At 34.2% G+C, this 17,085-nt stretch overlaps 1 protein-coding gene across 1 annotated transcript in view; it reads right to left on the bottom strand.

Annotated features, from left to right (window-relative positions):
- The window catches only part of Ccdc171 (coiled-coil domain containing 171), a 256,019-nt gene that overhangs the window by 24,742 nt on the left and 214,192 nt on the right, over positions 1 to 17,085 (bottom strand). Inside the window, exon 25 of the mRNA XM_048352641.1 lies at positions 13,545 to 13,697. Coding sequence (XP_048208598.1) covers positions 13,545 to 13,697 — 153 coding nt within the window. The remainder of the gene's footprint in view (positions 1 to 13,544; positions 13,698 to 17,085) is intronic.

Raw genomic sequence — 17,085 nt, 5'->3', positions numbered from 1 at the left:
TTACATGCAAAAATAAAACAAATAAAAATGGTTAATGAGATCCAGAATTGCTAAATTACTAAGTACTAAAATAGTATCCAACTCTTTTGAATCGCTGCTACACATCTTTTATTAGCAGTGCCATCAAAGGAAGAAACTATGTGACTAGGAGTTGAATTGTTTCAATAAACTTACTACAAATATCCAGACTTTTATTTCCCCCCCCCTTTTTTTTTTTTGCCAGTCCTGGGGCTTGAACACAGTGCCTGAGCACTGTCTCTGGTTTCTTTTTGCTCAAGGCTAGCACTCTACCACCTGAGCCACAGCGCCACTTCTGGCTTTTTCTTTTTTTAAAAAAAATTTTTATTGTCAAACTGATGTACAGAGATGTTACAGTTTCATACGTTAAGCATTGGATACATTTCTTGTACTGTTTGTTACCTCCTCCCTCATACCCCCTCCCCCTCCCCCTTTCCCTTTCCCCCATGAGTTGTTGTTCAGTTGATTTACACCAAACAGTTTTGCAAGTATTGCTTTAGGAGTCGTTTGTCTTTTTACCCTGTATCTCTTGATTTTGGTATTCCTTTCACTTTCCTAGTTCTAATACCATTATACACAGTTTCCAATGTACTCAGGTAGGATACAGAGATAGCACAGGTACAACCACAGGAAGGGGATACAAGAGGATCATCAATAATAGAAGCTATGGTTTCACATCGCATGTTGAAAGTAATTACAACAGTGATATAACAATTGTTTCTATAACATGGAGTTCATTTCACTTAGCATCATCTTATGTGTTCATAGGAGTATAGCTATTGAGCTCTTGTGATTCTCTGCTGTGACTAGCCTAAACCTGTGCTAATTATTCCCTATGAAGGAAACCATAGAGTCCATGTTTTTGGGGGTCTGGCTCACTTCACTTAGTATAATTTTTCCAAGTCCTTCCATTTCCTTACAAATGGGGCAATGTCATTATTTCTGATGGAGGCATAAAATTCCATTGTGTATATGTACCACATTTTCCTGATCCATTCGATTACTGAGGGGCCTCTGGGTTGGTTGCATATTTTAGCTATGACAAATTGTACTGCAATGAACACTGTTGTGCTGGTGGCTTTAGTGTGTTCTTGTTTGTGGTCTTTTGGGTAGATACCCAAAAGTGGGGCTGCTGGGTCATAGGGGAGCTCTATGTTTAGCCTTCTGAGGAATCTCCATACTGCTTTCCAGAGTGGCTGAACCAGTTTACATTCCCACCAACAATGAAATAGGGTTCTCTTTTGGCCACATCCCCTCCAACATTTGCTGTTGTTAGTTTTCTTGATATAGGACATTCTTACTCGGGTGAGATGGAATCTCAATGTTGTTTTGATTTGCATTTCTTTTATGGCCAGTATGTGGTACTGAGGACTTGAACCCGAGGCTTCATTTTTATGAGGCTGTATACCCAGCCCCTGTTTTCCATTTTAATCTTCAAATAGTTGTACAGTAGGGAATGTCCTGGTTTATAACATCCTACTTAGGAAAAGTACCTAGTATATTTTAAGGAATTGAATTAGTTTATATTTAAATAATGCAATCAGGAAATGTAAGCACATGAACCATAATATTAAAAACAAGATTGTTCCATAGCCAAAATATTATAAAACAACAGAATAATGAGTGAAAAATCTATATGCAGATATAAATAGGGATAGACATAAACTTCAAACCTCCTTCTTAGGTCTTTACTGACCTGAAAAATAAAAATGGTTACCTTATCTAGAAAAGGCAAAAACAATTAGGAGACATATAAGTAGAATACTAAAATCTAGAATCTCCTATATGACATTACTTAATAAAATTTAGTCTTAAGATATTTGGAAGGATTAAGAAATGATCCCAAAAGACAATCAACTCATCATAGAAAAATTAAATAAAATCTATATTGAATATAATTTATATCTTTTATTTAAATTCATTATTTTCAGCTATACCTTATTAGAAACAAAATGATGAAGACTATAAAAATAATCTTACAACCTTCACTGCATTCTGAAAAGGTATAACTTCAGTTAGGATCAGGTAAACATTGAAAAAAACAATATCCAAAAGGAAAAGATGAATTCATACTCTATCAAAGTCTGCCCTAAGCCAAAGTTCTGGGAAATTAAGATAGTTATTTCTCCCCAAGTTCTTAGCCTTCATAGAATCTTACGAAAAAACACAGTATGACCAAAACTCAAGGTTGTGCACCTTCAATTCTTTGAGTAAAGTGCAACTTCAAAGGAAAAGACTAAAGTCCTTTTGTTCTAGGTAAAAAAGCATTAGCTGTCGGCCTACTGAATTTATCACATAGTTTTTATTGAAAGGAAAAAATAGATTTTTTACACAGAAAATGGTAACACTTTTATTCAAGCTTAAATTTGTGTCTCTCAACACCCTAAAAGCACATTCACTCAATGTGAATTTGGACATTCTTAACATTTCCTCACGCTATTATATAGCTTGGAATTCTCTTTCTCTAAAATATTATCTAGTTCTATGTTTAGAGGATGAATTTTACACAAACAGACAAGAGTTCCAATGTAGAGCCCATGATTTGGGGCAACTCTGGGACTTACTTGCCTCATTTGAATATGGACAAACAAATGGCATTTGGCTTGATATAAAGATTACTTTACAGATGGAATAAATGAAGATCTGAAGCTTCTCTACAGTATAGTGTATTTAGTGACTGAATGCTAGAGACTCATGCCTGTAATCCTAGTTACTCAGGAGGTTGAAACCTGGCGGATGGTGGTTTGAAGCTAGCCCAGGCAGGTTCCATTTCTAAACCAGAAAAAGCCGGACTGGATGCATGGCTCAAATGCTAGAGCAACAGCTGTGCAAAACAGCTGAGCAAGTGTGTGACCCGAGTTCAAGCTCTAGCCTTGAAAAGAAAAAAAAAAACATGTCACTGGTGTTTATAGGACTACTAATGTAAAATCTATTTGGAATCAGCTGACTTTCAAGTCATCAAGTTGTGTTTTGGGGAAAGAAATATACCTAAGCAATCTGTTAGCTTTGAAATTAAAATAGACACACAAAACAGACACAGACATTACCATCAACTTATTTATTTACTCATCAATTAATCAAAAGCAATTATCTATGTATTCAAAATATGAAATCAACTTAGACAAAATCTTGCTTGTCCATATATGTTCAGAGTTAGCCAGTTAATTATTCATGGAGCCAAACCAAAGATATGCCTTGACCACCCACGTCACTGAATTTAATGTGTGGGAGATTTCATTGAAAAGAAATCACTTAGGTCTCTTTGGGGTATTCGGTTTGGCACCAACTCTGAATTTTCAAGCAAAGTTTCTTGTGAGAATTATGGCCCTTTATATTTGGTGCTCAACTTACCACTGTGCTTTCTACATATTGCTTTCTTTGCAATATCCACTTTTAAGGTTATTAACAAATACAAAATCATTCATAGCATACAATTGGAATTTCAGATATTTAAAATACAATGTAATTGAAACTATTTAAAATATGTAATTATAACATTTACAATACTGATGACAATTGTACTGAGAAGTCCAAAGTACTAAAAATATCTAATTATTACAACTTTTGCATCCCCTGCAGGTATAAATACACAAGTCTAATAAGCTTTCTCAGTATTAAAGAACACGTATGCTATATAAAAATATTAAAAAGTATTTAATGAGTTTCGTTTCCTTCCAAAAGTAAACTGAGGTTGTGTCTGAACCAGCTTGAGGCAAGGGAAGTTTCAAATATAACATTTTAAAACTAGTCATTATTTCCCATGTTGAAAAAAAATTGCAATTTTATTTCCTAACAGCAAATGAAACTGTCAGAAAAATTTAGATGTAATAAAATTGGGTGGTTAAACCAACATGCTGGATTTAAAATAAAACTGAATTAAAGGAATTAAAATTAATTCTTATGTCAGTCAACCCTTTAAAAATACTATGCAAAACTTACTATTTTTATGACTAGAACTTCCTGATTCTTGGGAAAGTACAGAGGTAACTATCTCCTTAATGACCACTACTGGTGATACAACTGCAAGTATGCATTGGACAATGTGTTGCATAAAATGTACTGCTTCTGGCAAGTTTTCCATCTAAATAAAAGTTGTCAAACAGGGTGACTTTGGTGCTACAGAGTTTTTAAATGGTGGATTCATTCCAAGGCTAGCTAATAACGGCTGACATGCCCTGGAATCTTGAGGCCTAAATCAACATTGTTTTCACAGCTGTAATTAAGCCACCTAATCAGAAGCACATTTTGACGGGACAGTTTCTGGAAGCCAGACATTACAATTTCTTATGCCTGGAGCGCAATGGCTCATGAGAGGTCCTCGTTTAATTTTAGGTTAAAAAGAAGGGGAGGGGAGTGAAATTTTAAAAAGACTATTTTTTTTTCCTAAGCAATATACAACTTGAAATGAAACAGGCCTATGCACTCATGCTTTGACCAGACCTGCATCCAACCCTCCCCTGGCTCTGTGCTGAGTCCCCCCGACCCTCAAGTGGCAGCTGCATGCAGTGAGATGAAGGGCCTCTGCCAAGATCAACAGATGAGCTGGTCTGAGCTGGCGCTCTGTGTGTTCTGATTGTAAATTGTGCTGGTGATGATTAGAGAACTCTAACACAGGATGTCAACTCTTAAAACTGTCCAGAAAAAATAATTTTTTTAAGTTCAGGAAAAATTTTTAACTTTTTTTGTGGTTTGGTACTTCATGTTGTGTCTGTAACTTTCATATGATTCAAGTGAATTTACTCAAGCTAAAGCAACTTTGTTCTTAAAAGGAAGACCATCTTGGTCTGTCTTATGCAGCACACCAGCCCTGTGCTTCTACCACCTGTTAACAAAAGATACTCCTAAAATAATGAGACTCCAGGATGTGGTAGTCATATCATCCCAAGTAACTTCAAACAACCAGGTTGCCAGCTTGTGTTCTGCAGTGCTATTATACTCTGTATCATTTAAACTTTCAACCCCAGAGGCCACTGTAAAACTATCAATATGAAGGCACTGGTCACTGGAGTCTGATTACATTTAGTTCTGCACTTTAATTACACATGGATTCTATTAACTAAACCTTTTGCCTTATAGGCAACATTTTAATCAAATTACTATAATTTTCAAATATGTTACAATAGTTTGACGAGTTAAAAGTTCACATTCCTAACATATTAAATATGAAAAACAGGCATGAAGAAGGAACTACTTCGTACAAATACACTAATATATTTTCAGATTACTTTGGGGACTTTTTGACTAGCCAGTTACAAGATATGCAACTGGTATATATTTGTAGATGAGTTATTGGTGTTGAATAAAACCACATTTAGAAACACACTCCTTTTATAGTTATAAAGTGAAGGAGTGAAATAAAACCTACAATTCAATATTCAATCAGAATTCAAAACCTGAATCAAAGGATTTTAGAGCTGAGAGGGAATGTAGGTTTCATGTAGTCAAAATTTTCCATTTCGGGCTGGGGATATAGCCTAGTGGCAAGAGTGCCTGCCTCGGATACATGAGGCCCTAGGTTCGATTCCCCAGCACCACATATACAGAAAACGGCCAGAAGCGGCGCTGTGGCTCAAGTGGCAGAGTGCTAGCCTTGAGCGGGAAGAAGCCAGGGACAGTGCTCAGGCCCTGAGTCCAAGGCCCAGGACTGGCCAAAAAAAAAAAAAATTTCCATTTCAAGGAGGCCAGGGAAACCAAGACCCAAAGAGATAAAAATTATTTATTTCCTTAAGCTTTGAGGTATGTCAATAGAATACTAGCTAATGAGCAAAAGCATTAGGTATCACTTTGAGTGCTAGTCTTAGACCTAAAGAAAATAGAAGTGTACTCTAGACCCTGTTTTCCATTTCTTCTCTCAGGCTACTTTTAGGGTTCTATGTTGCTATCCTGTGTAAGCAAAAATCCCATGCCACCCAGGAAGTCAATGAAGTAATATTAGATATCATAAAACACACATAACATAAAATTCACCACTTCAGTAACTTTAAAACAACAGTTCAGTGGCATCTACATTTATAATATGCAAACCTATCACCACCATCTATTTCCAGAACTCTTTTATAACTTTAAAAGGAAACTTCATATCCTTTAATATTTTATTTTTAATTGTTATTATAAAGATGTACAGAGGGGTTACAGTTACATAAGACAGGTAAAGAGTGCATTTCTTTAAGCAGTCACTGTCCATTGCCTCTGTATCTCAAAAGGTCAACCATTAATTTTTTCTATCTCTATGGATCTGCTAATTTTAGACATTCCAATATATACAGAATCATACAAATGTGCTCTCTTGTAACTGATTTCATCTATCTAGCATAATATTTTCAAGGAACAGCCATATTGTAATATGTGCCAGCATTTCATTATTCATTTTGACTAAGTAATACTCCACTCCATTGTCTGGATATACTACATCTGTTGATTCCTTCATCATTTGAGGAACATTGGGCTGTTTCTACCTTAGAGCTATTTTATAAAGAGTGGAGCTATGAATATTCAAGTACATGTATTTGTTTGGTTACCTACTTTTAATTCTCTTAAGATATATACTAGGAATGGAATTTCAGTAACATCAAATTTAACTTACAGAGGAACAATCAAATCAGTTTATAGCATGATTTCACCGCTTTAGGTTTCACCATTTTAAATTTGCATCAGTAATGATGAGGTTTCCAACTGTAGTGCATTCTTGCAAAACTTGTATTTTCCTGTATTATTTTTTAATTATAACCTAATAAAGGTAAAGTATTATTTCACTTTAGTTTTTACCTGTATTTCCAGAAATAATGATAAGTGACTTTGCATTTGTTTGTTGAACACGTGTATATCTTTTTTTAAATTTTATTTATTGTCAAAGTGATGTACGGAGGGGTTACAGTTTCATATGTAAGACAGTGAGTACATTTTTTTATCCAAGTTGTTACCTCCTCCTTCATTTTTTCTCCAGTCTTTCCCCTCCCTATCTCCCTCCCCTTCCCATGAGTTATACAGTTGGTTTACAGCATATCATTTTGTAAGTATTGCCGTTGCATTGGTTCATCTTTTATCCTTTGTCTCTCCATTTTGATGTTCCCCTTCCCTAGTTCCAATAAACGTAAATACAATACCAAGGGTACCAAATCAGTTACAGTGACTTCAGGGATAAAACCATAGGGAAGAAAAGCAAAAGAAAAAGGTATATTTTCACATAGTACGTTGAAAATAACAAAAATAATAAACTACTTGTTTACATAACTTGATGTTCATTTCGCTTAGCATCATCTTATGTAAACAACTGTATATCTTCTTTAGAGGAGTGTCTATTTAAACCTTTTGCACATTTTTAAAATTAGGTTATCTGTTCCTTGCTGAGTTCTAAAAGTTCTTCACATTCTGAATATTATACCCTTAATTAGATATACGATTGTAAGTATTTTTCCTTTTCTGTTGGCTGTCTTTTCACTTTTTTCACATTTTTGTGCATAAAAAGTTAATTACTTTTAAAGAATTGTAATTCATTTTTTCTTTTGTTTCTTATTCCTTTGTTGTCAGATTAAAATATCCATTAACAATCCAGGCTTATAAATGACTTTTATGAGCCTGTTCTTCATTAGGACTTTTATCATTATGACCCATATTTTGGTTTATGACCCATTGGGTTAAATTTTTATTGATATGAGATATCTAAAAAGAACACATTTTTGTGATACTGGAGGCTGAGCTCAGCCTCTCTACTCAGTAGAGGGCTTGCTTGAACCATGTCCTCAGCTTACCTGTGAAGAGTTAAAGTCTGTGTCTGTTTGCTATTCATGTAACACTAACAAATGATATTTCTCTCTCAACAAAATGTCATAAAAGCAAATGTGACAAAATGTTATTTGAGAACTTGTTATTTTATAAACTTTATCTTAACTAAAATATCTAAACTTAGCACCATTTGTTAATAGCATAGGACTACTTAGTCATCAAATTAGGCACAATCTGTACTGTGATGAAATTTATCTTTCTGCAAAGATCCTAACTGAAACATTCATTTGACTTTGTTTATTATCTTCTCATAAATAAAGTCCTATAGGATTAAAAATATACTGTTTAAGTATATAGTAGAAATTAAGCAATTCAGTAGTGTATTTGTAGCAAGAGAAGTATTTGGGTTTGGCCCTGTATGTTTCACAAATTGAAATATGTTTTTCCACAGCTGTGGGTGTGCTGACCTCCAAACACCCACCAGTAATTAGTTCTGACTGCTGCTCTGTTCTCTGTGGGGCTACATAGGACTCAAAGGTTCTTTGCTCAATGCCCTCTCTGGTTACTACAACTCAAGATAAAATTCTGGAACAGGCCTAAGTTCATGGGTCAGAGACCAACATATCAGAAATGTTAGCTGTTGAGAAATCTTAGATGAACTCCAGCATTTATTAGTGCATGGTACTGAAGAAAAAATTAAAATATCACCTGAAGAGGAATGCAGTTTTAAAGGTACTTATTCAGTTCTACAATAGGACCTGTTGCTTTACAAGAATTAAAGCATAAATATATGTTTTCTTTTTGCCAGTCCTGGGGCTTGAACTGAGGGCCTAGGCACTGTCCCTGAACTTCTTTTTGCTCAAGGCTAGTACCACTTGAGCCACAGTGCCACTTCTGGCTTTTTCTGTGTATGTGGTACTGAGGAATCGAACCCAGGGCTTGATACATGGTAAAGCATTCTACTACTAAGTACATGACCCTTACAACAAAATAAAATTTAAAAAATTAATTAAAGTAGCATCATATGTAACAACTGTGATTAGTGATGAATATTTATCGGTAAACTATTGAGTTACCTCATTTCCATTCTGATCCCGTGATAGATAGGTAAGATATTAATGAAACAGCAGAGAGTATATACTGTGTATCCCAGTAATGCGGGAGATAGAGATGAAACAATCAAGTTTCACAGCCTGCTTGGGAAAAAACAAACAAACAAGTCTGGCATTGTGATACCCAGCTGTAATCCCAGCGGTGCAGAAACAGTAGTAGGAAAATTACTGTTGGAAGACAGTCTGGACAAAAAGTGGGAGACTCTACCTGAAAAGCTAAATTAAAGTAAAAAGTCTAGGGGCATGGTTCAAGTGGAACAGGATTTGCCTGACAAGTAAGTGATGAGCCCTTAGTTCTAACCCAAGTACTGCAAAACAACAACAACAAAGCATGCACTCATTGTCCTCAATTTAATTCAATAAATAATGAAAAATATCATTAGAACTGACTTATGTGCTAAAAGCACTGACTATAATGGCTATTTCATTTTCTTTGCCTCTATATAAAATGATTTCCTTGCAGTTAGTACATATTGCTTAAAGTTATATGTAGCTACTTGTAGGATATATTGAATTATAGGGAAAAAAAACCACTTACATGTAGGAAAGAAAACTAAATTTATTGAACATCTACTACTATGTCAGATACAGTACCTTTCTTTCATGCTCTCAGATTTCGATAAAGTAGGCATTTTTATCTACAGTTTACAAACATCAAAGATCATGAGTTGGTCACCAGTGGTTCATAACTATAATCCTAGCTACTCAGGGGGCTGAGATGTGACAATCCCAGTTCAAAGCCAACTTGGGCAGGAAAATCCATAAGATACTTGTCTCCAACTAACCGCCAAAATGTCAGAAGTGGATCTGTGCCTCCGGTTGGGCTAGCTCTAGCCTTGAGCAGATAATGATCCAGGACAGTGCCCAGGCCATGAGTTCAAGCCCAAGGATCAGCACCAAAAAAAAAAAAAAAATCATGCTTTTTTTTATTTGTATGGCCAGTAAATATATTATACATGTGTGGGGTGTGTGTGTGTGTGTGTGTGTGTGTGTGTATATGGCTAATAAATAGCATTGCCAGAATGCATACACCTTATTCTACAGCCACCTTATTCTACAGCCTTATATCAGAGTCATTTAAGAGGCAGTAACATATGAAGTAGTTGTTAGAGGAGAGAACTAGAGTTTTGAGGTGGCTAAAATAAAAACAAAAGAGACCAGAGACATCAAAAACAAAATTCTGTGAAAGCAGAATCAAACTAGACTATAAAGTGAAAGCAAGGAATAGATGGTACAAGAATGTACTAGGAACATATGACGGTGAGAGAGATGGTAAAGAATAAAGAAAACACAGACATGGTAAAATTCAGGTTATTATATATGCTCACTATTCATAAGCTATATATGTATCAAAGCCAATAATAATGTGATGGCTTTTTTAATATAAATGCAATATATTTGATATCTAAAATATAATGTGAGGAGAGCAATGGACTTTTATTCTTATAATGTCTTTATACATTTTTGGAAGGAATAAAACAATAACTCCAAGTAGATTATTAAATGTATTTCATATATACCTCCCTAGTACAGTCACAAAAATAATAATGAAGAGATTTACACAAAGCCAATACATAAAGAAAATGGAATATTAAAATAAATTCAAATAATCTAAAAGAAGGAAAGAGGACCTACAGAGTAAAAAATATGGAAGAAACAAATATAAAACAAAATTCTGACAAAAATCCAAGCCTATCATATTAAATGTAAATTATTATTATATTAAATGTAAATGACTGTCACTGAATTAAAGTGATAGATTGCGAAAATAAAGCAAACTGAATTTATGCTGAAATAACATATATTATTAAATAGTAATCAAGGCTAAAGTGTAAAATATGAAAATAACTAAAATTATGAAAAATAGTTTACTAAAGGGGGCCAAAGCTAGACGTAAGAGATCAGATGATAATTAAGAGGTCAGATGATCATTACATAGATTAAATTCATCTCCTATACCAGAACTCTGGATTTTTGCAACATCTCTCCTTCTGTCTCACACTTATTAAACAAATCCTTGAGATAATTTAGTATCACTGAGGTTGAAACTGTGCTAAGATTACCAATGGCTTCCATACATTAAGTGGCAAGACTACTTTCAATCCTGAGATGTCAAAAGGGATGCTCAATATGGAATTGAGGGAAACATATTTAGAGTGGGAAGCTTCTTCTTAGGCATTTTTCTCTTCCTAGTCTAGAAACTTTTTTATGCAGTCTATTCCAAATCGTATCTGTATGCCACTAGCTTAAAATTCCTGTCTCTAGCTTAACATCTTCCTTCAGTTCATACTAAGCATTCCTTTTGACATCTCAAGGCAATAGTAAAAAGAACACAATTATGAAGTCTGCAGCTGAAAATATTAGAAGCTAGTAATCTTTTCTGTAGTGATAAAATCCAGTTACTTTCTATCAAGATGATGATGATTAAAATAATAAATGACCTTTGGGGCTGCTCACTAAGTGCAAGGTGGCTGCTCACTAAGTGCAAGGTGAGGTACAAAGCACTTCTCACTGGACCTCCCAATAGCTCTGTCAGGCAGGGGTATTATTCTAGCTATTTTACTGATGGAAACTCTGAGATCCAAGCCTCATAGTTAACAATGGACAGGACTGAAATTAGAATCTAAACTTATCTAACTTTAATGGCACACAATATTAATTAGTTAACCAAGTATCTATTCATTCAAACTCCCTTGTCCTTTGATTCATTAAAACTATAGGCTGCTGGGGGCTATTGGCTGATTCCTATAATCTTAGCAACTCAAAAGGCTGAGATCTGAGGAATGAGGTTTGAAGCCAATTGGGGAAGCAATTTCAAGAGACTATTCAATTAACTAGCAAAAAGCCAGAAGTGAAGCTGTGACCCAAGTGGCAGAGTACCAACCTTGAGCAAAAAAAGCTAAGGGCCAGCACCCAAGTCCAAATACTGACATTAATAAACAAAAAATAAAAGAAAGTATGAGCCACCATATGACCAGTTTCAATGAAAAGAATGTAAGTAGAAATTTGTTTAAAACTTCTTTGAAAAGTTTTCTCTTGTTAAATATGCAAATATTTAATTAAGTACAAATATTTTTTAAAAGAAAGCCTTTCAAAGCATGCATGTAAATACATGGAAGTATGTATGTGTCAGACAGACATTACTGGGCCATCCTAAAATTTTAAGTTGATAGTCATAGACCTGGACAGCTACTTTATGACAATGAGGAAATTGTAAAATTTTAAGCAACTAAAATTTTAAGCAACTAAAATAGTGAAAACGACTGATGACTTCTAGATTTCTTGTGATGTAAGAAAACGTATATATTTTTAAAAATCATGTTATTCAAGTTTCTGGTTATTTAGACTTGACAGTGCCTCTTATTGGATATAGCTCCAAAGCCCAGGCTCTTATTCACCAGGCAGTGTTGCCTCTCCTAGAAAATGAAAGGCCAAGATCTATCATCTACCTTTCTCAGAGTTCATTTTATAATTTTTGAGTTGCAAAACTGTACATGCAAATCCTTGAAAAATGAAATTACTGTACAAATCTATTACTGTTTGAGAAGTAATGATTTTGAACTATGGAAAAAGAAATGCACAAATCCTGTGGGGCTGTGGATCTGAACAGCATTCTCCTCAGAGTATATATTAAATCACAGGGGGATCGTTTCATATTACAGAGCTGACTCCCTTGAGAACCACTGCTAGAGTGAACCACCTATCAGAAAGGATGTGCTGATTGATCCAGGGACTTGAAGTCAAGGCCTGGATGCTGTCCTTAGCTTTTTTGTTCAGGGATAGACTACGTGGAGCCACAGCTATACTTCTGGGGGTTTTGGGTGGTTAGTTGGAGGAATGAGTCTCTCTGACATTCCTGCCCCAGGATTAGCTTCCAACCATGATTCTTAGATCACAGCCTTCTGAGTAGCTAGGATAATGAGTGTGAGCCACCAGTATACAGCTGTTTGTTTGTTTTTCTTATAAATTACGATGAGCCGTTATAATCAAACCAAAAGAAAAATAATAGACATATTGTAATATGGTAACCCTTTGAATCTCTTTGACATATCCACTGTTTGAGAAAAAAAAGTTTAAATGTTTATTCTACCCCTTTACATCACAATATATTCATTTTTTAAAACTCCCCAAACACATATTTCAACTGTAGAAAATATTTTTTAGTCTTAAGTGGGCCTAAATTTCATCATGGACTAAAATTTTTAAGACATAAAATGAGTGCTGAAACTGAATTTTAATCATATAGATGAATCACAACATGCATCTTGAGCTAGGCATGTATTATGGATAAGTCTAGTTTTCTACAGAGAATAATCACATGTTCTAATTACCATTTTGGTTATACGCATAATTAATAATATTCTGTCTTAATGGGACACATTGAATCTTCAGACAGTTACAAGCTTTAACTATGCATATTGCCAAATCTAACTGTCAGCTGCACTGCCAAATACAAAGGAATCTTGACGTAGTGTTTTAGCATTGTTAACAATATGCATATCTTTATACATTATACAATGGAAACATTAATTGCTTTTCTCTCAAAATTTTTCCATACTAATTTTATAATGCTTGATTGATCATTAACCCCCAAATGATACATATTAGTGAATGATCTCATAAGCAAAACTGTAAATGTAAATGTGTCTTCAGAGTTAAAGAAAAGAAAAATGTTGTTATATAAGGACTTACTGATTGTAAACTTTCATTTTCACGTAAACAAGCTGTGTGAAGCTCTGATTTCAAGGTTGCAATGTGAGTTCGATGAGATGTCATTTCCATCTCTAAGGTAGCAATTCTAGTGCTTGCAAGCTGGTAGACATCCATGAAACTTTTAATCATAGCCTTAAGAAATAAAAATAATGTCACATACAATTCAAATAAAGCTGTCCCCAAAGGAGAATTTCCATAATTTGAAAGCAAAATCATTAAAGTTTTAGAATTTAAAAAATTTCCATCTTTCTTGAAAAATAATCATTCGAAACCTCACATTTATATTGAAAAAAGTAACTGCTTTAAGAAAGTTTTGGGAAAAAATAATGGAGACTTCTTTCCAGAGCATTTATTCAAATAAGATGTACTTTGATCTTTTGTTCTTAAAATTTAGAATGCAGGTTTTTTAAATGGCACACTTATTATTTTCTGTAGTAGAGTTACATTCAAGTTATAATTTGACCTAAATTTCTATCCTAAGAGAGACACACATAAAAATACACAAACAAGTTAACTTCAAAACAAGCTGCATTTGGAAAATATTTCAAGCTATCTAAAAGACAAATGTTCTGAAACAAAAGTACTAAAACAGTCCTGTCTTTTGGAAAGAGTAAATGATGTACTGTATTTAAAGAAAACCATAATTGTGTTCATTCACAGAACCCTGATATACCCTCATACTGTTACACAAAATATAATAAAATAAATAAAAGAAGCAAGTGCTAGCAACTTACTACTTCCCCTCTACAGTATGGTATTTGAGAGAGTAGTGAACCTATGTATTACACTTTAACTGTGTTTTATAGACTTCTTCGATAACAATATGCAATGCATTTATCATGCAATTTTGAAGGTTTTAAAAAACATCAAGTATATAAAAATAAATTCAAAGATCTCAAAAATTCTTTAAAAAATGTATTATTTATACAAAAAAATGCTTCCACTGTTGCCACAACTTTGTAAGATAGTAGAGTCCGAATATTTGCAAATTACATTCAATATGTAAATCTTGAATTGGGAAAGCATTGAGAAACTATGTAATTAAGCAATTCTGAATGCATGTGAAAATCAATTTGGTAAACAAACAGTAAGAAATAGTATATGCAATGTCTAAGAAACAGAAGTAGATTAGTTACTTGTATGTAATAAAAAACTCAAAACTTTTTACCTAAGAAATTATTTGCCCTTAAAAAGAAAATCCAGGGGCTGGGGATATGGCCTACTGGCAAGAGTGCTTGCCTCGTGTACATGAGGCCCTGGGTTCAATTCCCCAGCACCACATATTCAGAAAACGGCCAGAAGTGGCGCTGTGGCTCAAGTGGCAGAGTGCTAGCCTTGAGCGGGAAGAAGCCAGAGACAGTGCTCAGGCCCTGAGTCCAAGCCCCAGGACTGGCCAAAAAAAAAAAAAAAGAAAAGAAAATCCAGCTCAGGCACCATCTCTTTCAAGAACTACATTTAGAGCCAAAAAAGTTCAATTAACTTCTATTCTGGTTCTCTGTGGGTACTCATGTTTGTTTTTCCTATTGCATTTATTGCTTTAAGAGAAATGTATTGATTTATATGTTTATCTTCTTTAATAGACTAAGGAATTCCATAAGGCCAGATACTGGGTCTACACATTTCTGGTTCTTCAGGGATGATAGTAGCCCATAGTGACTATTTACTTAAGCGAATAACTAAATCATTGCTTTATTTTTAATTAAAGAATGTATGAATGAATGGATGAATGAATGAATAAAAAATTGGAAAAGATGAAAATTGAAAGCCATCTGGTTGGCATAAAATATCTTACAGAAAAGGAAAACAATATTTTGGAAAATATCTTAATAGTTATCTGATGAATTAATTACACTTTGTTCAAGCTGAAAGAAAAACAGAAGCACAGCTATAGGCACAAAATGATGGAGTATACAGCATGAACTTCACTGTCCAACACTAAACATGGTGCAACATCCCAAACATGCTAATCCACCTTACCAGGATTATTTCAAGCAAATATTAATTCAAAACATTTCAAAAGAATGTAGAAGTCTAAAATTATTAGGGTTGAAGATGTAACTTAATTCAGTTGTACAGACTTGTTTAGCATATTTGAGACCTGGGTTTGAACACCAGAATTGCAAGAACAACAACAAAAAAAAACCTCAGAAATTTTCAAATCAGTTCTGTTTCGTGCTGTCAGGCCTCTCTCCATTTTTAGAAATTTATTTATCTTCTCCATTGAGATACTGGATCAAAAAGCACAAGTTCCATTTTTTTTCTAGTCTTCACTCTATCATATACTTAAGCTCTATGTTGTGGAGGAATGCCAAATAACCTGAGCTCCACCTTCTTCTGTATAATAGGGAAAGACATTTCTCATCTACTTTCAAACTGTTCTGAGGCTCAGATTTAAAAAAAAAAAAAAAACACTTACCAGGTATACATTGTAGTCCAGGAACAAAGTAAGCATGTTATATGCTTTAATCCAGTTACTTTTAACTATAACCATATACAGTAGGTAATATTTTTCACCTAGTCTTTTCAGAGCAAAACACAAGAACTTATCTAGGGTCACGATTAATCACAAAATGGTAAAGATTCAAATCCAAGTTTAAAACAACCTTTATTTTATTCCTTCAACTACATATTGCCTCTAAAACAAGAAAACCCTTCAAAATGATAACTGAATTTCATTGTGGTGTTGCTATGGTTCCATTTTTACCTTTGTAGTAAAAATCTTAAGACAATCTACAGTTAATGATGTGTGTGTGTGTGTGTGTGTGTGTGTGTGTGTGATACATAAATGCCTGAAAACCTGCATACTGCTCTAAAAAGGAAGTACTCTTATATTAGTACTAGATACACTCTTGGATAATCATTTCATTGCAAGTCACAATAGAATTGGTCTTTTATATTTTAAGATTAAAAATAATTCAACATTTCAAAAGTTGTGCTATTTCATAAGTTCAAATAAATATTTATTGAATTCCCATGTACATTATAATAAAAATGAACAAGTAATGACTTTTTCAAATCTCTATATTTTAGAAAATATCTAAGGAAATATTTAAGGGCTTGGAGTGTAGTTCAGTGGTAGTGTGCTTGCATAAGATACTAGGTTCAAATCCTAACACCACAAGAAATAGCTGGGTACCAGTGATTCAGCCTGTATCCTAGTTATTCAGAAGACTAACATCCGAAGACTGTGGTTCAAGGTCAGCCTGGACATAAAACTGCATCTGCAAAATAACCACCAAAATGCTTAGCTGAAGGAGTAGTTCAAGTGGTAGAATAAGAGCCAATCAAGTAAGCCAAGCAAACACCAGGCCTCAGTTGAAACTGAGATGAATAATAAACCAAAGAGGGTAGGAAAAAAGACAGAACAGACATCTAATTCCTTCTGTATCAGCCTCTAAGAAAGTCTAACCCTTCACAATATGTCCTGCTCCCATATTAAATATCACATCATTTTACATGAGGAAACAATGACATGTGAAACTATACAGTATCCTGTGTCTTCTTTAGATCCTTGGATTTT

The sequence above is a fragment of the Perognathus longimembris genome, chromosome 1, assembly GCF_023159225.1.
Source record: "Perognathus longimembris pacificus isolate PPM17 chromosome 1, ASM2315922v1, whole genome shotgun sequence".
Taxonomy (NCBI): domain Eukaryota; kingdom Metazoa; phylum Chordata; class Mammalia; order Rodentia; family Heteromyidae; genus Perognathus; species Perognathus longimembris.
This window is presented reverse-complemented; position numbering and strand designations above follow the sequence as displayed.